The sequence below is a fragment of the Lissotriton vulgaris genome, chromosome 7 (genome assembly GCF_964263255.1).
Source record: "Lissotriton vulgaris chromosome 7, aLisVul1.2, whole genome shotgun sequence".
Classification (NCBI taxonomy): domain Eukaryota; kingdom Metazoa; phylum Chordata; class Amphibia; order Caudata; family Salamandridae; genus Lissotriton; species Lissotriton vulgaris.
In genome coordinates this window covers 645,393,526-645,416,453 of record NC_141695.1, presented here as the reverse complement: position 1 = coordinate 645,416,453, position 22,928 = coordinate 645,393,526, and the positions used below count along the sequence as shown (strand labels likewise).

Here is a 22,928-nt window from a genome sequence, read left to right as displayed (position 1 = left end):
ACTGGAACGTATCATGGAAAGTTTTCTGTCCGTCGCAGAAGAAGGCAAGGAGAATTTACATAAGACCCTGACCAAGCAAAAACAGACCCAAGTCTCCACAATAGGAAGGTTGGCAGATGTACCTAATCAACAGAGACCACAAACAGCAGCACTCCCCTTGGTGATATTGCTAAAATACGTTGCTGGAGAACATCCAGACTTTTTTTTGCACATTTTTAGCGGATGGCAAGGTCATCCGCTTGGCCTGTCAAAAAAATGGGGGCAATATCTAGGACATCTACTCTCCGGGGAACTTTAGGCCACCTACCAAGCAGCCAACCGCCTTGGCCTTATGCCTTATGAAGAGGTGAAGAAAAGCATCCTTGAAAGACTAGGAGTAGATGCTAAAACATATCGGATCCGCCTACGTCAGATAAAAGAAGAAGCACAAGAAACACCAAGAGCTTTGTATTTTCAAGCGAAAGACTTGACCAACCGATGGTTGAAACCCTCCACTTCAACAAAAGAAGAAATAGTAGGAAGATATATTTGGAATAGTATCTTTCTTCCCTACACCCTCCTATACAGCGATGGGTCTGACAGCATTCACAAATAACCATGGAAAGAGCAGTGGAAATAACAAGTGTCTATTACTGGGCACAAGAGATACAAAAGGGTAGGGAAGAGGTGAATTGGAAACCTTCAGGGGGTCCCAACCAAGAGTCAAAAGAGTGCACCTTGATGCCAGGCCCTGTAGCTCCTTCAGTCCGACCTCCTAATCCTCCTGGTCCGCAATGTTTTCATTGTAGGTTATTTGGACACATTACTTGCACTTGCCCCCAAAAGGAGGAACTGATGGATGTGGGCATAGCAAAAGTGTTATATGGCGCACATGAAGGCTCGAGACCTCAGCACCATCACCGAGTTACAGTAAATGGATAACCCAGGGAAACTCTAATAGACACCGGATGTATACAGAGTATCATGCAACCCCAAGCTATCCCTGGGGGTATGAGAACACTGAACAATATGGTAAACATCCAGTCTGTGAATGGGGACAACAAAAGATATCCTACCACCAAAGTGCAGATCCAACATGAAGCTACAAGTAAACCAGTTCTCATGAGGGTGGGACTGATACCAAAACTGCCAAAACTCTTGGTTTTGGGTAGGCACTATCCACATATGGACAATTTATTGCAGGAAACCTGGAAAGAGGGAGAGGAATGGAGAAAGACAGCTCCTTTTTCACAGGTACAAGATGACGAGTGGCCGATAGGCAAACCTGGGAAACGCTGTAGGCAGAAGAAGATAGAGAATAAAGAATCGAACCATGTAGCCTTAGCACAAACCATAGTCATTTGTTGGGGGGTCCTTTTGGAGGGGAAAAGACAGAAAAGGCTATACTAGAGAGGTTCTATTGGCCTGGGATTTATGAGCAGATACAAAGATACTGTAGAGAGTGCCCAATTTGCTCAAAAAATAGTAGACGTCTGCTGTCTAGGGTCCCACTAAAACCGCTCCCTATATTAGAAGAGCCCTTCTCAAGGGTAGGCATGGATATAATTGGTGCACTTCTTCCTTCCCGTAGTGGATGTCGATACGTCCTTGTCCTGAGGCAGTAGCCCTGTGACAGCCCAATGCTATCCAAATAGCAAAGGCTATGATTAACATTTTCTCCCAAGTAGGGTTCCCACTGGAGATTGTGACTGATCAGGGTACACCTTTTGTTTCCAAACTACTGAGACAAGTCTGCCACCAGTTAAATATAAAACAAATAAGGACATTGGCTTATCACCCACAGACAAATGGATTAGTAGAAATATATAATGCCACACTAAAAACAACACTAAAGAAATTGTTAGAATTAGAAACATGCAAGTTGGAGGATATGTTACCCCTCGTCCTTTTTGCTATTCGGTGCAAGCCGCAAAAAAGCACTGGATACTCCCCTTTTGAATTATTGTATGGAAGACAGCCTTGTACCTTGTTAGACATGCTTAAAAAGGAGTGGGAAGAGGAAAAGAATATAGGAAAACCTTTACCTGAGTATGTCTGTACCCTAAAAAATCAATTAGGTCAGATCCGAGAAATTGTAAAAGCACACTTAGAACAAGCCCAGATCGCCCAAAAGAATCAGTATGACAGAAAGACCAAAGATAGAATCCTTGCCGTAGGGGACTTGGTATTGCTGATGTTGACCACCTCTGATCATAAGTTACTGGAACAATGGCAAGGCCCATTTGGGGTGATAGAACAAGTAACCCTGATCACCAACCGGCTGAAAATGGATCCAGAAAAGAAAACAAATACTCAGATTTTCCATGTTAATCTGTTAAAAAAGTGGGAAGGAGCCAACCCGGCTTTGTTAAGTAGCAATGGGGATCCAGATCTGCCAGACCACCAGAAACAAGAAGTAAACTCCTGTTTACTACTAAGCCTGGGTGGACAACTAAGCTACCCTCGTGTAGTTTGGGAAGTTTGCGCTACCTCGCACCTCGCTAACTGCACATAGCACAGCACAAACACGTGTCGCATAGCGTAGCGCAGCGGTCATTTTTTGCTTGGTCGCAATCCTCAACGTCAAGTTGGCGACCGTGAGCAAGCAAAATGACATCCCGGCGAGACTTTTTCCTCGTTTGCGATCAGCAACATCAAGTTGGCAATAGCAAGTGTGGAAAATTAACCTTCCGATGAGATTCTCAACGCGGGGAGGTCAAGTTTCTCATTGCGAGTGGTCACGTATGATCGCGACCGCTCGCATTGAGAAACTACCAGTCCGTATTGAGAAAGTTGCCGCTTGAGTTAAAATCTATTTGAGCGGCAGAAAACGACAGCTCGTACTGTGCAAGATGCCGTTTTCAATGATTGCACAGTGCTGACAGGTGTCCGGCACTGTGCAATCATCGCGACCTGTGCACTAACGCAGTTTGCGTAGTGCTACGCGTAGCGCTACTTCGCGAACTACGCCCAGGGTTATTTACTACCCTTTCAATCAGTGTTTTCTCTATTTCTGTGGAGAACATCGATTACAGAACACTTGATTCAGACCCCTTCAGAAAAAACAATCAAACTACGCCCTATAGAATACCAGAGACACGGCAAGAGGCTGTGGAGAACGAAATTCAACAGATGCTTAAAATCGGGGTCATAGAACCTTCCACTAGTGAATGGAACTCCCCTATCGTTATAGTTCCAAAACCAGATGGGTCTATCACATTTTGCATTGATTTTGGCAAGCTGAATAAGATATCACAATTCGATTCGTACCCACTCCCACAAGTGGATGAGATGATAGAAAGGTTGGGTTAGGCCCAATATATCAGCACTCTAGATCTATGCAAGGGTTATTGGCTGGTGCCCCTACGGGAGCAAGACAGGGAAAAAACAGCGTTTTTCACACCTGGAAGCTTGTATCATTTTACAGTATTACCCTTTGGACTACATGGGGCCCACGACCTTTCAAAGACTTATGAATATCATACTAAAGCCATGTAGTACATTTGCGGCTGCCTATATAGATGACTTAGTTATTCATAGACCATCTTGGGAACAGCATTTATTTAATCTGAAGAAGGTTAGTCAAGCCTTGCAGGAAGGAGGACTAACTATTAACCCATCCAAAAGTCATATAGCTACAAAATCGGTCAAATATCTGGGGTATCTTCTTGGGGAAGCTTGTATAAAACCCCAACATGAAAAGGTTGCAGCCATAACGGAACTAGCCTTTCCCAAAACAAAGAAGGATCAAAGAGCCTTCCTAGACGTCTTAGGTTATTACAGGCGGTTCACTCCAAACTTTTCACAAATAGCTGCCCCCCTGACAGATTTGTTACAGAAGGACAGAAAAAACGAAAAAGAACTAAAGAATCCTTTGTCAGCAACCCTATGCACCTTTCATCAGCTTAAACACGCTCTTACACCCAAACCAGTCCTTCTCAGCCCAAATTATAGCAAGCCATTCATTGTACAAACGGACACATCAGAACAAAGGTCTAGGGGCAGTTCTCTCCCATACAGATAAACAAGGAAATAAACAGCCAGTAACATATATCAGCCGAAAATTATTTCCATGGGGGAAACACTATGTTGTAATGGAAAAGGAGGCATTAGACATTAAATGGGCTATCGAGTCCTTGCAATATTATCTGGAGGGTAGAGAATTCATATTATACACAGGGACAAGGATTTTGGGGGCCCTGGGCCGAGTGCATTTTGGGGGCCCCCGATTAGAACAGTTCTGAGTTTATGATCCACTTTCATCTCTTATATGCCTTGTTTGGCAAAGTCATTTGACAGTGCACAGACACATTCCTCCAAATTCTAAAAGTGTTTACATCTAATATACAGAGAGAGTGACTTGTGTTTTCAGTATTGTAACACAGCAGCAGTTCACTAATATTACTGAGAATAATCTCTGTGTCACCCTCCTATTACTCATGTCCGGTCCTGTTTTGATCCAAAAGAAACATTTTTATGGATGTTGCATGAAGCATAAACACAACATTTCTCTGAAAAAGGTCTGCAATAGACTCACACATCATCCATATTAAAAATAAATTAAAGGAAAATGATATTTAAAACAATCTGAAAATGTTTCAAGGAAATCTGGGTACGACTCTGTAGAACAAAGCTGGCTCTTTCAGGGGACCACCTTAAAGGCTGGAGCCCTGGGCCAGAGCCCACTTTGCCCATGTCTTAAAACGTCTCTGATTATACACAGATCATGCTCCATTAGAGTGGCTATCCCATAACAAAGGACACAATGATAGAGTGTTAAGATGGTTCTTAACATTAGAGCCTTTCAGGTTCAGTACACATCACAGGAAGAACCAGATGAATGCTGATTATCTATCCCGATATCCCAGAGAGGTCTCTTTTTCAAGCAAGAAAGTTAGGGAGGGGGATGTGAGGATGGAGCAGCCCTGGAAGGCAGATCCAGGAGCATAGAAGACTATTCAGCAACGAGCACGGACCTTGAGGGACTGATGCTTGGACCTGGGGCAGAAGGCGGAGGAAGGCAGAATCCGGAAGTCTCCAGAAAGGAAGGAGGAGTCAGGACTCAAGGGGTTAAAGAGGAGGAGGACGAAGATGTCACTTGGGTGGAAGAAGATGGATGTTCAGCAGCCGAAAACCAGGGAACAGCGTCAGAGGATAACGAGGCTCCAGAAGGGTGGAGCGAAGAGTGGTGGTCGCCCCAGGAGATCTAAAGACCCTGTCCCAACTAAGGGGAGAGTTGCATTTTACCCAGTATGTGGACAGGGGAAGATTGTACCTTTGGGGGGAGTATGGGGTGGAGAAGGGAAAAGCGGGGAGAAAGGTAGTAAGAGGGGCACCAAAAAGAGTCCTCTTATGTAACACAAAGACTAAGAATTGATCCCCAGAATAAATAGTCAGAAGTTAGAGAGGAAAGCAAAGAAATAAACAAACATATAGATGAAGTGTACCAAATGAAAGGGTTAAAACAGTAGTGTATGGAGAGCTATAAAAAGGATTCAGGAAGACTGAGAGAGAGTCCCTATAATCAGTTTAAAAATAAGAGAACAAAGTGACACAGAATCATATATATATATATATATATATATATATATATATATATATATATATATATATATTGTTGCTTCCTTGTGCCGCCAGGTCGCGCACTCAAACACGGGTGCCTGTATGCGGGGGGCGCCACCCCGCTACTATCCAATCTTTCCTCTCCCTCACCTTCGAAGAAGACACGGCACTCGCTTCTTTATTTTACCCTCAGAGAACCAGACGCGTTTCGGCTACTGCCTTTGTCGATGGTACATTGGCGCTCCATTTTTTTGTTTTTTAAATACCCATCACGTGATTGTCTTAGAGGTAAACAAAGGACTGGTGCATAGTTGCCATCTTGTAATGGTTTTTCATAACAATGTATCTATCACGCCCTAAATGGGCATTGCTATCTAATCGCATACAATTGTATACACATATGCTTTAGAAACATTTATCTAGGAAATATGTTCATCTCATTATAAATCGGCATGGGAAACATACTTGTTCTTTCACGCGTTTTTCATGCACATGCAATACATTAGAACAACATTATTTCGCCCTGGATGGGCTTGTGATCCATTCCATTATGCTCTGGCAACTTTTAACTCTATCACATTACGCCCTGGATGGGCTTCATACTCTTGTGTACCTCTATAAGACATTGTGTATTCCAAAACCCCACTGTGCAAAATCATAATAATGTTCCCAACCAAATAAAATATAAATTCATTTAAAATTCGAGGTTAATTTATCAGTATCGTACTTCAGGATCTCTTCTGTCACAACTTGCTCTCATCTTGAAATAGGGAGCCCCCTATCCTAGATGTACTGTCATCTCCTCATGACTGTTAAGACCCCCTGGCACCTTTGTTTCAGCTCCATTGTGCCCAGCCGGGTCTGTGGAGCCTTCGTCAGGACAGACAATAACAAACAACAAAGGAAGTACTTACACGACTTGTGCAGTAAACAAAAATGTGTTTTATATCTCAAAACACATTATTTCTGAAACTGTGAAGTTTCCTATATTATGGAGTCTTTATGCCTTTACAGGGGCGTAGGACTTACTGGTCCCGAGCCGCATGAGGAGCAGTCTCCGCGTCTTGCGCTGACTCTGCCCCTAGACGACTAGGGGCAGAGGAAACTTCACAATTTCAGAAATAATGTGTTTTGAGATATAAAACACCTAAACATGTCGCCTTTGTAAAACAAGTGATATAAAGAGATCCAGTAACACGATCTTGAGTTATACCCACCCAAAAAAATTTTAACAGCAAAACCTCACCATTTTATTAAAGTTCATTCACGGTGAGCGTTTTGTGTTTTAGCTAAAATTGGCCAATACCTCTCACCTTATTTTTTGGGAGGTGCCACCCTTCATATCTGGACACTACTACTTAAACCAGAGGTTGCCTCTGGTTGAGGCTGGCATACCACACTAATTTGGACACCCAATGATATTGCCATAACGCGTATGCGGGCGGAGAACCAATATACACCGCACTATAGACATAGCGTTTATGAGGGTGTTTCCAACCAATCTACGGTTTCGTAGTTACTAGTGTCCATTCTCCTACTTGATGATATAGCATATTAGATTGGGGAACAGAATGGACCATTTACCCTCCTCCCTCCCTGTTGATTACTAAAAATACCTCCAATTCTACTCATTGGATTTTGGTGTCAAATTATTTATAAAAATGTACTCTATGTTTCTAAACTGGTGTGGGATTTTTCTTGTATTGTATTTTTACTTTATTACATAAATACTTTGCACATTGCCTCTGAGATAAGCCTTACTGCTCTTGGCTAGGTTCTAGAGGGTTGAAAAGGATTATTGGTGCTGCTTCAATTGGGTTTCAATGCTCTTAACCAGTAACTCAACTTCTTACAGCAGTGGTTAGTTGATTGCCAGAGTGTTTACCCTGTGGGGACTTCAGGGGAAGTAAGTTAATGACCTAAAGGAATATTTTATGTTGCTAATATATCTGTGATACTACTTTGTTCTGATACTATTTGTAAACTGTAGTACAGGTCTACCCTCTTGCTTTCTTCTGATGATTAGCATACGTCAACGAACAACAAGTTGTTTGGTAAAAGGAAAATAGACCATTGTATGGAATCTGAGTTTTTTATTTCTATTAATGTACAGAATGTGCTTATTTGTTTACTAAATATGGCATCAAATTGATTGGAAATTGAGGAAATTATATGTTAATTTGATAAATAAGTTACTTTTACAGAATGTTGGTAAATAATATTCTAGTTCTAACAAATTGTTGTACTATTGTGTACTTTTACTTGTAGGTAACGGATTCATCTAATACATTCCTAAATCGTATGCTGAACAGGGATATTATTACAAGAATAACATTTAAAAGTAAGTCTTCTAGGATATACTGCACATGGTTTCTGTTGGAAAGTGCCTGAAATGTAAGTTTAATTGCTAAGCATTTCACTTCACCGATATTTATTGCAGATTAAACTCCTTTGGATGAAGATGAATTCAATATTCTACATAGTAACATAGTGCCCAATTCCCATTTAATTTTTATTACATCCAACCTTAGGTCCTCTCTCAACCACCTCTGATCGAAATCAGCAAATAGGCTTCAAAAAATTAAACCATGCAGGAAATTTCCTGGCAGTTCCAATCCCCAAATTCTGAAACAAGCTGAATCTCAATTTTAGAGCAGCAACCAAACATCTACACTTTCGAAAACTCATAAAAAATAAGTTTTTCATACATGCTTTCAAATAAGTACAACGCCTTTTGTAAGAACTGAAAGAATACTGAATAGGAATTCTTGACATCACATAGACTTTAACTACCCTTTGCAGTTCCTATGAACAAGGCTTTGTAAATATATAAATGTGGAAAGTCATCTAATATGTGTATATGGTTTGAGTTACGAGTGTAAATTTTTGTATAATCAGCTCCGGTGAGGCAGCGATTGGGCATTTCACTATGTTAATGCCCTGGAGAGTTTGCAAACATCCACACATTCATAAATATATTCACTAACGTTTTCTATGCCCACTCCACCCTGGAAATGGTCAGAGATTCAGGGACAGATATATGAAGATTAGGAATCGAGATTTCCTAATTGCTATTTCATGCGAATCGCTATTCCTAATATATGAAATTCTTTTTGAGTCTTATTGGTGAATCCCAATGGGTCGCAAATAGACCTACGTCATGCATATTACTGAGGTAGGTCACAAATTGAGACCCACTAGATGTCGCTGCCATCAAAAGGATGGTGGCCTGCTGGGGTCCGCAGACCACCATTTGTGATTGATTTTAGTTAGAGCAAAGCTTTTTATTTTTTCTATTGCAGACCGCTTCCACTAATGGAAAACGTGATGCATTTAAAAAGCAAAAAATTACATGTTTAAGTTAAATTTTTTAAGAGTAAGCAGTGGTCCATGGGACTATTTTTCAACGTTCTCAGAAGGGGACGGGGCTCCAAAGGGACCCCTACCTTTTTGCGAATGAGTTACCACCACTTTTTAAGTGTATGGTAAAGTATTACTGTTTTGCAACGAGAATTTGGTTCAAAACAGTAATATATGCAAGATCAATTCAGTATTTCGAAGGGAGCCCAAAACACAACCCTTCCAAATACCGAATTGCAAATACAAATGGCAGTTCGGTAACCAGTTACAGAATCATATTTTCCAGTTTGTACATCAGAAAAAGCATTTTTTTGGTCGCAAACAACCAAATTCTGCTCAACGAGCTGTTTGTGACAGAAGCAATTGTTTGCACATCTGGCCCTTACTTTCTTCCATCAAGGGAAAGAGAAACGCCTTTTCTGGTGAGAGAAAGGGAAAGAGACACATCAACTTTGGTGGTGGTTAGGGGAAGGTGGTTCGCCACTGGGATTTTTTCTCCTTATGTTGAAAAAAAAGACAAAAAAGGTTTTTCATGTGCAAATGCACCTTTGGTAGACATGTACACATGTGGAGCTTTCTACTATGTACAATTTTTCACGTTGAACAGCTTACGATTATGAGTACTCCTGACAATGTTCACCTACTGCATCTTCCAAGGAGTACCTATGAAATGCAGTGGCATTTTAAAACTGTGTTCATCTACAACCAAACTCACAACCAAACTAGGCCGAACATTTTCATTCTTTTAAAAATAAAAACAGATTTTATTGGCATTTTGCAATTCATTCAGTACTGTGTAGTTATACATTTGAACACAAAATATCATTCCTCCGTCATCATAATAACGAAATCTCCGTCCAATGTTAACCTTACCCGGCCTTCCTCCCCCTTATGAGTCAGTACAAAGGTATGTGTGTGCCTCACGTGTTGGGTCGTCTCAGTGACCTTGAGCTGAGAGGAAGTGAGCAGGGGGCCATGATCATTAGCCACAATAACCGCCCACTCTCTTCAGGTTGGGGTAGGAAGTGTGTCTTTGTATGGGAATCTATGGTGGAATGACCGGCGGTATTCCTATATGTGGTGTGAAAGGTGCATCAGAGTCAGTGGATATAAAGCTGTCTAGCCCGGCTGTATCTAGTTTGCCCACCCCATGTTTGGCTTCCCTTTGCAGTATTCTGCCCTTTCAACTCACCCATGTCTCCATTTTCTTTCTCCAGGTAGCTATTCGAGGCCCTCCCGGTGATTTCCAATCCCGTGTGATTTCTCGTTTAGCTAATATAAATGCCAGGTCCTGAAATTTACTGTTGACTTTATTTCTGGGAGTGTGTGGAAACCATCCCAAAAGGCAATAGCCTGGGGAGACAGAAATGTCTTTCTCTGTAGCAGTCGCAACTGGCGTTGTGATTTACAGAAACTGCTAAGTGTAGGCAAGACCAGAAAATATGCAGGAATTGTGCTCCCAGTTCCACACATTGTGTGCAGATGGCCTCATCCAAGTGGAAATATTATATTCTGTTAGGTACGATATATGGATGAAATAGTAATTGATAAGCTTAAATTGGCTGTTTCTAGATATTTTCAGAGTTCTCTCTAGGATAACATTCCAACTTTTAGAATCAATGAGAGTTTCCAAGTCCTCCTCCCACCTCAGTCTTAGGTGCTCAATCGGACGCCTCAAGTTCTCCTGGATAGTCATATAGAGGTATGAAACTGTCTTTATTGCTCCCCCAGAGAGAGCTATGTATTTTCACATTCATTCTTGATGAAACACTTATTACTCCACTTATTGACTCAATTCACCCCATGTTTTGATATCAGTTTTAGTTCAACTAATCCAAATAGGTGATGGCTTGTTATCTGACCTACAGCCAGCATTTGAACGTGTCCTGCTTAGGCACTATGTGTTGGAGAGTGTTTTGTTTTAGTGATAAATAGGAAACTACCACTACTGATACGCCCACAGACACACTAAAAGGTTCCGTCAAGATCTACATAAATTATTCCCTTGCTCAACCCTTGGTAGCTGTCAACAAGCAGGCAGGCTAAACTTAGAAGACAGGTGTGTAAAGCATTTAGAATAAGTAAGAATCATCACCAATAAAAATCCAACACCAATTTATAAAACTAGGAAATATTTTTATGATTAAAATGGCACCAAACCACCAAAAATCAAATGTAGGAAACCATAGATATGAATCTTTAAAGATTAAAAGTGAAACTAGAGCTTAGAAGCAAATAGCACTGAAAGGGTTAAAAACAAAACGTTGAGCGGGACAGGTACAAAGTCCAGAATTCAAGCCAACAATGATGTAACACTTTGACACTTACTTCCAGAAGTGTTTTATGATGCAGGAAAGTGGTTTACAGCACCAGCCAAGTGTTTAGAAGCTCTCGTCTGTCTGTCGGGGTCTGGGACTACAACTGCCACAATACACCTGGTCAACCTATAAAGCTTTTTACAAACATTGCTGAAAATGTCTGGAACGTCTTACTGAAGTTCCTCGTTTGGGTTTAAAGTGTCAAAAACACCAATCCAAGGGTTTAGAAGCTCTGAGATGTTCCTTTGGATGTTGTGACCACCATTCCCACAATGCACCTCGCCAAATCCTTAATAGTACACTGGACACTCTCCAGGATAGGTACTTCTTGGTGGGGATGGTGCAGGTGAGCTCTGTTAGCCTGTTTATTTCAGAGAGTCCACTCTTTGTACTTTTTTTTATTTATTTTATTTTTGTAGCAACATTGAGTCAAACAATATAGTAATACAAAATTATCCGACATATTTAACATATTTCAGAAATATTAAGAATCTGAGCAGGGTAATTATGCCTATTAATCAATATCTACATCAGCTGTTAGAAAAAATAGAAAAAGACAAACCAGAAAAATCAACATATCCAAGATTATATACTCAATACCGTATTTTATACAATATGATCTTAACAAATCAAGATATAGTAATCAGAGTAGGCGACTTCACATTGGAGTACCAGTTAGAAATTGGGGCCCAAATCTGGTTCCCAAGAAGTCTAGTTTTTTTACCCCTAGTATTATAAATTGAAATCTCCTGTTTATATGTGGCGAGGAAACGACCAAGCCACATCTGAAATGTGGGTGGCTCCAGATCTTTCCATCGGGCAGCAAGAATGATACGTAAAATTGCAGTTGCTAAGAACATGGATCTTTGCTCCTCGATGCTATGCCCCAGAGAATCGTCATGGCCCATCACATAAAGGGTTACTGAATCTTTTATATTCCGTCCAAAAACCTGGGCCCAGAATTTCATTATCATCGTTTTTAATAGGTCTAATTTGGGGCATTCGGCAAACATATGGATTAAATTTGCTTGAGGTTGTTTACATCTTGGGCAATTATCATCAGCTCGCAAGCCCCATGAGAATAATTTGGCTGGTGTATAATACAGGTCATATATAACTCTATAATATTGAGCTTTAAGGTTGGAGGCAATAAACAATTTTGATGATAAAGCTAATGAAAGATCAATGTCTATATTTGGATTAGTCAACCTTAGAGCCCAAGCTTGCTCTACTCGCTCCAAATCATCTCTAGCGTTTTCCATAAGCAATTGATACAGGATACCTATACTGGTAGATTGCTTCCCAACAATAGAAAAAAAAATGAAAGTGGTTTAGTTCAATTTTGGGAGTGCAGTTACGAATATATGTAGAAATATATGTAGAAATTTGAAGATATTTAAGAAAGTCGGTGGCAGGAATGGTATATTTCTGTTGAAGCCATTCAAAGGTAGTAATACCAACTGGATTTAAAAAATCTGCCACTGTCTGAATACCTATATTCGCCCATCTCCGGGAGGTACTATCATTAAGGCAAGCCGGAATAATTGAACTATCCCACAAGGGAGTATATTTAGTGAACTTAGGGATCTTCAGTTGTTTTGATGTACATTTCCAGACCTTCCAGGCATCAACAACAACTTTGAACTTAATTTTTTTAAAATAAGATGGTTCAACCTGCCTCAGAAATAACCCCTGACATTTAATCCCCAGGCTAAGCTCATAGATAGAAGGGATATAATAATGTTCATTATTACGTACAGTACGTGAATTTAACAGAGGGCCCATGTGTTGGATCAGTGTTGCCCATAAATATAATGTTAAGTTAGGGATAGCTAGACCCCCCCTTCCTAATGGTAGAGTTAAATATGGTAGAGCCCTTCTAATTTTACCGTAACTCCAAATAAATTTAGACATGGAGGAGTCAAGAGTCTTTATATAGTTACCTCCGGCCAAGAGCGGTATTGTTCGAAATAGATAGAGTATTTTGGGGAAGATGTTCATTTTTAGGTAGTTGGCCCTTCCGATAATAGACAGATGTAAGTTGTCCACTCTTCTAAGATCTTCTTTTATCTTCTTATTCAGGGGGGTATAGTTAAGGTGATTAATTTCGCTCACGTTGGAGGATATAATGACCCCTAAGTATGTGGCTTGTTTAACTTTATAAGGGCTTTCAAATATCGTATTATTCGTGCATAGGACCATTGTTTTATCCCTGTTAAGGGAATAGCCTGAGTAAATACCAAAAGTATACGTAATTAGTTCAATTTCGCTAAACTCTTTGTACTTTTGAAGCAAGGCAAAGTCCTTTGGGCCATGGTTCCAAGTGTGCAACAAGTGCAGTCATGCAGGGTGCAATCCTTTAGGTGCCAGGGTTCCAGCAGGGCAGTCCGTCTTCTGAAGTGTTAGGCAGTGAACTCTCCTAGATCTTTTGTACCTCTTGCTTTCATGGAGTCCAGTCTTTCATCCGTGTGAAGCCAGGCAAAGTCCTTAGGGCTGTAGTTCCAGATTGTGCAGCAGATGACTCCTTCAGAGTGCAATCCTTTCAGTGCAGATCAGGTTTCCAAACGGGCAGTCCTTCTCCTTGTTCCAGGCAGTAGATTTGAGTTGTTTGGCAACTCTCTCATAGTTATTCAGTGTTCATGGGCGTCAAGCAGGCAGGCACCTCTGACCAATGGGATGCAGGGTGCCACCTTCAGGTATGACCACTTCCTCCAAAGTGTGGAATTTTCTTGTCCCAGAAAGCACTATACTTCCTGTCAGAAATGGGATTTCTGGTTGGCTAAGGCTTGCGCAGAAACCACCACTCTTGTCAGGGCAAGGTAGTTACAAGCCAAAGATAACCCCTGCTCACCCCCTTGGTAGCTTGGCACGAGCAGTCAGGCTTATCCCGGAGGCAATGTGTAAAGCGTTTGCAACACACACACAAAGTAGCAACACACGAGGCGCACCACAAAAGGAACTCCACACAAGTTTACATATAAAAATAGCCTTTGTATTATAAGAAACACATTAGATTAGTAATCACGCAATGTACACTGTGCCAACTGGCACTGGGTAGTATTTACAGGGGACGATATACACATGATATGGCTAATTGGACCAAAGTGAGAACCATCACAAAGCGAAAAAAGTAGATGTAGAATATATAATAAATGTAGAACTCAACCAGTAATTACTAGTAAACACTGTACTCAGTATTATATCCTGCAACAAAAACATATTATGCAATCAGCATTACATCAGGCACAAGCCACATTAATGCACCAACCTCATGAGCCTAAACATAATAACCAATAACTTCACAATCATGAATCCCGCTAGGGGCAGAAATCACAGTGGAAAGTAACCTCATCACATAAATCATGGTAGAGGTATAAATCAGGGTGCATCAATCACATTATACCTGCACCATAAGCGTAAACCCATTGTGCGCCATATTAGAGCTCTGCGCCCTACCACATAACTGACCCCCAGGCCTGTCAGGGCTCCCTGCAAACGCAGTAAAACACAGGGTTGCAAAGCGCTGGGCCAAAGAGTGTATTTCACTCTTTTCTCGTTGTGTAAAAATGTCTCCAAAGAAATAATACCTCTGGCACTACCCGTGCCTCTGGGGTCCCAACTGGGACTCTTCAAAACAAATGTCCCCGAACGTTGCAGATGTCCACTGTCAGGCGGGGCAGCTGTGGCAATAAATGTAGGCTTGGCTATTCACTGCGTCCTGTCTGCCCCACTGAGGCTTTTTACACAATGGCCCCTCCACGTTGCAGCTGTCTGCCATGAATAAATCAGCCGAGATTCTGGCACTTCTGTGCCACTGGGGACCAACTACGGGGAAAGCACCGACAATGTGCCTCGACACACCCCCCTCCTCCAGGTCCTCTACTTGGCCCCACTCACCGGTCTCTCTGGACTCCTTCCTTGGGAGGCTTCGTCTGATCCAGGCGGCAGGCAACAGGGGAGCTCCCACAGCTCGAGGGACTACTCTCACCTTCTCTTCACCTGGGACCCGAGACTTCACAACGCGCTGGGCTTCCCCTCCACCACGGAAGGCCCCGCTGGAATACGGCTCCGGTTTCATTCTTTGCCGTGTGGGGCTCTCCTCTCCTCATGGGAGCCCCGCTCTAGCTGGCACTGACTTCCGGCTTCCGTGGACAACCCAGGCTCAACCCACAGTAAGGCAGCTTCTGGGCCATGGCAGTGACTCCAGACGGCTTTCACTTTCGGCGGCAGGACTGCGGGGTGGGCACCCGCTTGCTTAAAGGTGCATAAAAGCGGGGTGGGCACTCGCTTGCTTAAAGGTGCAATCAAAGGCTGCCGCAATGCGGAGTGGGCACCCGCTAAGTTAAAATTAAACCACTAAGGTGGCAAAAACGCGGGGTGGGCTCCCGCTCCACCTCAGGCACAGGGAAACCCCTTACGCCGGGGTTCCCTTCGGAAAACTTTTCGCAGCCCAGAGCTGCAGGGAAAACAGGCTCCCACTGGGTTTGTAGCACAGGGAGAATCCCTACGCTTGGGATTCCCTCGGCAGGCACCTCTGCAGTGCGCTGCCAGACACCAGCTCTTCCCAGCAATAAAGAGCAATGCGCTCCTTAGAAATTAAAATAAAGAGCTCCTAAAAATAAAAGTAAAGCACTCTTCAGGGCGCTAGAGTTCAAAGTCCAGGGGGCAAAGGCTGGGCCCAGGCAGGCGGGCACACAGGGCCCTCCAGCAGGGAGACAGTCCCTGGTGGCAGATCCTCCTGGAGCTCAGCAGCAGGCCCCCCAAGTCAGGAACAGAACAACCGAGAACACTTTTATGAGGTCACAGCCCCGAAATGTAAACTACTTTTCCCCTTTGTGTCACAGCATGGGGTTTAGGGATACCAGTTAGAACTGGCTTAGGGGAGTTTTGGAGCACTGTGTTTTGCTCAGCTCCTCTCTCCTTTGTTAGGTGGGGGCTCAGGAATCAGACGCAGCACATTGGCCGGAGCCAGCATTGTGGAGGGAAGGCACAGACCTATTCAGGTCCCAGGTGAAATTCCTCCCTCCCATCTACAAGCAGATCTCCCTATTCACCCCTGGGCAGATTCATCCTGGCTCCTTGAGCCACCCACACCATCCAGCACCTGTCAATCACAAGCCAGACATGCAATTCACATCAGGAAGGCAGACACACCACACACAGAAATGCCAACTTCTAAAAGTGGCATTTCTCCATCAGTCACCATACATCTGCGCACACCATTGCACAGCATTTATTCTAAATATAAAATTCATATACTAAACTCGCCCCTGCAATCCTTTCATACCAGGAATTACCAGGGACAAACATATCCCCCATGCATTCCAATGGGAGGGCAGGCTAATCTCACCACACGCACTCAGCGCGCATGCATTTTACACTGGGCTAAAGTGCACAGAGGCCAAAAACTACTAATATCAGGTCACGGAAAAGGCAAAAAGTTTAGGGGTGAACCTGCCAAAAGGACCAAGTCCAACACTTCCAAAATCCAAAAGGGAGAAACTTACTCTTGGAGGGTTAGATCTAGCTAAGCCAACCTACTGGTGTGGCTAAGATTCCCTAACACTTTTATTTTAGCCCCCTCACTAATCTAATTACTGGGGCTCCTGTCTGGTTGTGGGTGCACGATGTGGTGGTTAATGCTGTTTCCTGTCCAAACTGTCATTTCCTCTTTGAGGAGTAGTTTGGGCCGGTATTATATATAGTTCTTGAGATACAATAAAACATTACAGATTTTTGTAAAGCATGTAGATCAAGGACTAGTCATGAACCATAAATACAACCATCTAATAAGGGGGATACAGGTGGCTCTTGACCTCGCGGAGAGCTAATGTGGGCCAGTATGCATGTGTCCGTATGTCTGGCATGGGAAGCATGGGAAGCGTGTGATCACTGCATGTGCATGCTGTGTTCTGATTGGCTGAGTGTTCCTAACTACATGTGGCACCTGACTTTGTGGTTTTTTGGGAACCTGCGCCATTTGCCAAACGAGTTTCATTGGGGCCATTCTTCTCGGACCTGGTTGTGGTGTATATGCATATGTTTGGGACAGATCTGGGTTTCCCCTGTTTGCAAGTTTGTCTTCAGGCTAAGTGTAACCCCACCTGTGACCTATCAATCGGTAGGCTTGTGTTTATGTTGCAGGGCCTGTCTAAACACATATCTCTGAATCAGGGTAGATGGGGTGGTCATCTCAGGTGAATTTGACAGCAATGATACAAGTTTGTAATTACGTATATATGTAACATGACGGTAATATAATATTTACCGACATTCTCATTTTTATGTGTATATTTGTCATAGCATACATCAACATCACTTTTACTGGTATTGACATTGCTATGCATGCATAGATTATGGTGTACATTGACATCGCATTCACCGATATTAACAAAGGCAGGGATGGCTTTTAAAATATACAGCAGGCACCACAGTAGTGCACACTTAAGCACATTAAGTCTACTGGGCCACTAAACCTACATGCTCTACCATATAACAGGGACTTACAAATAGGCTGTCAGTACCAATTAGAATTATATCTAATTACCATGTACTTTTTACCAGAGCACAAGCCCTGGGTCTGGTTAGCAGAGCCCGGGGCACAATCAGAGTCATAAACCAGCATCTAGTAGACATAATGGGGGCAAAATTGGGGGACACTGCAAACAGGTCCTGGTTTCTCACACTATGATATAGGTGTTTATTATGTGTTCGTAGATAAAATGTTTCATGTTGGTATTTGGGCCAGTTTAAAAAAAAACATTCACACCATGGATCTGGTATAATTGTGTTTTGTGCCTAAGAGGAGTCTTTTCCTTTCTTTTATGTAACTGTTCAACAATGAGAGTCCAGGTCTTAACTGCTGGCACCCACTCTAATTAAAAGAAAAGCAATCTTTCTGCACACCAGTGATCATTTTTCATCAGGGTCATATACTGCAGCGTTATCAATTTAAACTAACTCAATTTTCAGAAATTACAATTAACAGAAGATGAGCTAAGGGACAAAGAGGTTATAAACAGATAATCAAATCAGTTTGGATACCCATGCCACAGTTCAAAGTTTATTAGCATTTGTTAAAAGACCTATACAGAATGTGATACATAATTGATATTAAAATCTTTTAGAACATATTTGGATGCAACTGCATAATACCTACACTTTCTGACAAATCAGGTCAGTTGAATGTCAGTTGCTGACAAAACTCAGGTAAAACGACCCCCACAAAATGTTTTATACCACCACTTTGTTGTTCACTTGCAGGTAGTAATGCAGGACAGGTGGCCTAACGGCCATCACTGTCATTTATGAAACTGGAGAACAAGGTTCAAATAACAGCTTCTGCTCCTAATCTGGTGGTCTTTGTCAAATCAATTAATAGTGCTCCAAAAAACACTACATTGTAATCTGTGCTCCTGTGAAGCGCGTTAATGCCTATGGAACACATTTGCTGTATATAAAACTGCAAAGAAAAATTTTCACTGCCAACATTTTTTGTACAAACAGTTTTCCTAAGGATATGTGTAACTTCCGCAATTTTTAACATAAAATTATTTTGAGCCACAGTTCCATTATTTTGTTCAGCGATGATAAAGCAAACAAATGCACGCACCTAACTGACAAACCTGTTACAGACAGGTAGCGTTTCCTCAGGGTATATTAGGTGTATTTGTACAGTGCACAACTTACTCTGGAGGGTATCCTGGTGCTGAAGCAGGAGCTGTACGGCCCAAGCCAGGGTTGGGGCAAGGTGAATAGCCTCTAATGTGAAGGGGTCATTCCACGCTTTAGGAGCAATGCAAGAGAAGGCACATTGAGTTGGTTGTCGATTACTATTCTGAGATTCTTTGCGTAGGTTGCTGGGAGGGGTGTGGGTCTGAGTTTTGCACTCCACCAGGTGGAGTTCCGGAGCGAAATGTCTTTTCCGAAGTTACTACTTTTGTCTTGCCTATGCTGAGCTTGAGGCAGTTGGTTTTCATCCATCTGGCCACTTCTGTCATTCAGTCAGAGAAACTGGTCTGGGTGTTTGGCATCTTTTCAATGAGAAAGAGTATGAGCTAAGTGGCATCAGCATAGGATATGATTTTGATTCCGTGAACGCGGATGATGGTGGCGAGTAACGTAATGTAACAGAGTGGCTAGGTTGGGATCCTTGATTGACTCCGCAGATGAGGTTGATGGCATCCAAGGTGAAGGGGACCAAACTAACCAGCGAAGTGTAAGACCTTGAATACCGGTTTTATGCAGTTTTTGGATAGAAATAGGCTGGGAGGCATGTTTTAAGATGCAGAAAGATCAAGAGGATGAAGGCCATGGCGTGTTGGTGACTAGATGTTTGTTAATCATCTTTTCTATGACTTTTGCTGCATAGGATAGCAGGGAGATAGGTCAATAGTTGGCTAGTTTATTTGTGTCTACTGAGGGTTTCTTGAGGAGGGGTGTGCGATAGCAGTTTCCAAGCATCTAGGTAGGTAGTTGTGATGATTGAGTTGGGTGAAGGCTGTGATGATGGGGTCTAGTCCTTTGATGAAGACATGGTGAGGACAGGAGTCTGAGGGTCCTCTTGAGTGTATAGGCCTTATGGTTTCTGTGGTTTCTTGAATGGTGATGTTGGGCCAGGTGGTCAGGATGGTCTGTCCGGTATTGGTAGAGATGGACAGGAGGGCTGCGGGGTAGAAGGGTCACTTTGGGACTCGAAGTCTTAATAGATGTTGGTGATTTTGTTTACTGAAGAATTGGGACAGCTGGGTGCAGAAGTCCCGAGAGGGGATTAGGCTGGTAGAATATGCGGCCTCAGAATTTAAGTCTATCACTGAGGCAAATATTTTTTCTGTATTGTTGGTGCTGCTTTCAATGCGGTCGGTGAGCTAGAACAGTTATTGGCTCTTGTTTGCTGATGGTAGTATATAAGGGTGGATTTTAGGTGCTTTTGTTGGTGTCATTCTGATTGTGTCTCTATCTTCTGTGTAACAGCTTGTTTGAGGTCTCATGGCTTTGCTGGCTTTGACAGGGGCCAGGGTATCTGTTATACCAGGTTACCACTAACTTAAAATCTAGTTGACGCAGCATTTTCCCTCTGTGGCCTGCGGTCAGGAATAGCCATATACTATTTACGCAGCTGTTGCTCTGAACCAGCGGGCGTCGAATTCTGCACCTTTTTCATGAAAAAAAAACCTTTTTCTGTATTTGTAATGTCCTGACAGAGTTTAATCCCCATTTGTTGTGTCAATCAGCTTCTTCTCAGTGAGACAGTTTAAACACAGATGTTGGAAAGCTTTTTTTTCTCTGGTGCTGAAAGTAAGCACGTCAAAGTCTTTTTTTAAACTGAGACATTTCAAGGCATTCAGCAACAACATATTCACTCAGATGATGTGAATGCCTTTTAATATCTAATACAATGTATCTAAGGTGAATGCTGTAACATTTTGAATTTTAGTCATAGTTATTGCAAAGTACACAATTTTGTTTTTCTTTTTTAAAGTGCACAGATCAGGATCCTTTTTTATGTACATACTTAAATTCATGGTTACTTAGTCACTAAGGAATAAATACGTTTTTTAATATACCTAAACCTATTTAGGTATCCCCTCCAGGGGAGTCGGCTGATTCCATTCTAGTTCCATAATGGTACCTCCAAGAAAGCAACACATTCTACGATGTGTGCTAAGAACAGGCATGCCAAGAATATTGCCGCATATACAATATTATTTGCCAAGTGGCACTTAACTTAATGTGTGCCGTTCAAGTTTTCACAATTTAGAGAAAAATCTCCTCATTGCCTGCCTACATAAATTGCAATTTACATATAATCACACAAATCACGATAATCACATTATTGGCCAATACAAGTCAAGCACATGTTCACGACCTTACCAAGAACAAATCTCCAGCCTCTCACTGCCAAGTTCCGAGTGACCTATCGGTCGTTTTATAATACTCACACCAAAAAGGTTCCCACGTCGGGAGCGGCTACCTCCTGGAGCGCCAGATCATGGAAGACCAGAAATATACTGGGTTGCAGAGACAGAGAATCTCAGTGGGCAGGGTACCTCCTTAGTAGAGTCCTGTCCTGTCCTCCTCAGTAGATTATTGTCTACTGTCAAGACCACTCACTTGGATAACTGCTCCTCCGATGAGCTCCACATTTTGGGCGCCATTTGATAAAATAAAAACCTTCTAAGGGGTTCACTTATACACCTGGTGCTTTAAACCAACAAAGAAGAAATTGGCATGGAAGCTGTTATATAAAAACAATGCATTTATTTACCTCAGATGAGGTAGACGGCGTCATACGGTACCCTCAGGCCACTGTAGGAGCCAGTCTAAGGAGCACAGAGAACAGGGGCCTTATATAATATATGCATAGGTTACATAGTCAGCATAAAACCAAGGGGAGGTCCTGGCACATACATGTATGGGTTTTCACTAATATGGGTATACAAAATTTGCTTGCTCAACGAAGTGGGAGGGGAGACTAAACAACACATAAGTAAGAAAAGCCTGACAGTTCTATACTAGGAGCAGGTGCATTCTACTAGCTAGGCATTTCTGAGCATGTGCAAGGCTCTGGGAGAGGGAGAAAGCACATGGCAAGCACATGGCTAACTAAGATGGCTGCCAAGTACAAAATGGCTTTCAGCTCATGCTAACAGCGATTCCTGCAATCTTTAACACGTGTACCACACACAGCCCTTACTTGCAGCTGGTGGTCACCCCTTGCTATTTCTTTGATGTGTTAATCCTCTACCGCATGTCCGTTGTCCTACTCTGTGTGTTTCCATTCTGGCTGTACCTAGTGACGTGACTTGTTCACCAGCGATGCTTGGGTGGGCTTTCTCTTTACTCCTCGCATTCTGTTGTAGGTATCCTATGTATTTTAAAGGGTTTTTTAACACATGTATTACTGTACCAGTGTCCCTCTCACCCTCTATGCATGATAGCATCTGATGCCAAACAAGGCACCCCCATCGTCGTACCTACAGCAGTGTTTTACCAGCCTCACCCCTTGCAGCTGCCATCCTGTCTAAGCAGTCTACCTACCACGTGATCTTTCAGCTGAGCCAGAATACCTCGGCTAGCAGGCAGCTTGCGCCTCTTTCTCAACCAGATAGACTCCCCTCCCCTCCAAGGCTGAGCTTCATATACTATGAAGAAGCCGTGCATATTCCTCCTGCTGGAGCCCCTGAGTGAAAGCCTGATTTTCTAAACTTCTGGTAGGATAGACAGGCGGCTAATAGGTCACATGGTTAAAGAAGTAACAGTCAAGAGGATGTAAAACCGAAAGCTGTGTGGCGCCAATAGCAAAATGAAAGCAGCTGAGGGCGAAAAACAAAAAAAAGAATCACACTGACTCTCCTGATGTCAGTGCTCATGCCCCGCCGATGTTGGATTAATGATTTTTATTAGAAAACCAAGGCACCGAGAAGCGTGCGCATCGCTGCTTGTTCCCGCAGCTATACTCCATGGGAGTTAACTTGAAAGAAAAGGAGGGACATGCTGCAATATTCCCCATTTGCAGGCTACCATTTTTTATTGACACAGGCTAAAGTGAGTCCAAAGCAGTGGAAGGAGTAGGACTCCACAAAGTCCATACAACAGATCACCTGCAAGAGCTGTAAGCTCGACCTAAAATGGAGTGTGGCAGCAACTTTGGGCCCACCTTGTAAAGCCCACTCAAATGATTACTTTCTCTCCAGCAAAGGCAAATAA

The 22,928-nt window shown here is 42.6% G+C and overlaps 1 protein-coding gene across 1 annotated transcript in view; it reads left to right on the top strand.

Moving 5' to 3' along the window:
• CA10 (carbonic anhydrase 10 (inactive)) overlaps window positions 1–22,928 on the top strand; it is a 724,792-nt gene that overhangs the window by 661,939 nt on the left and 39,925 nt on the right. Inside the window, exon 6 of the mRNA XM_086928760.1 lies at window positions 7,810–7,882. Within this exon, the coding sequence (XP_086784886.1) occupies window positions 7,810–7,882 (73 nt within the window). The remainder of the gene's footprint in view (window positions 1–7,809; window positions 7,883–22,928) is intronic.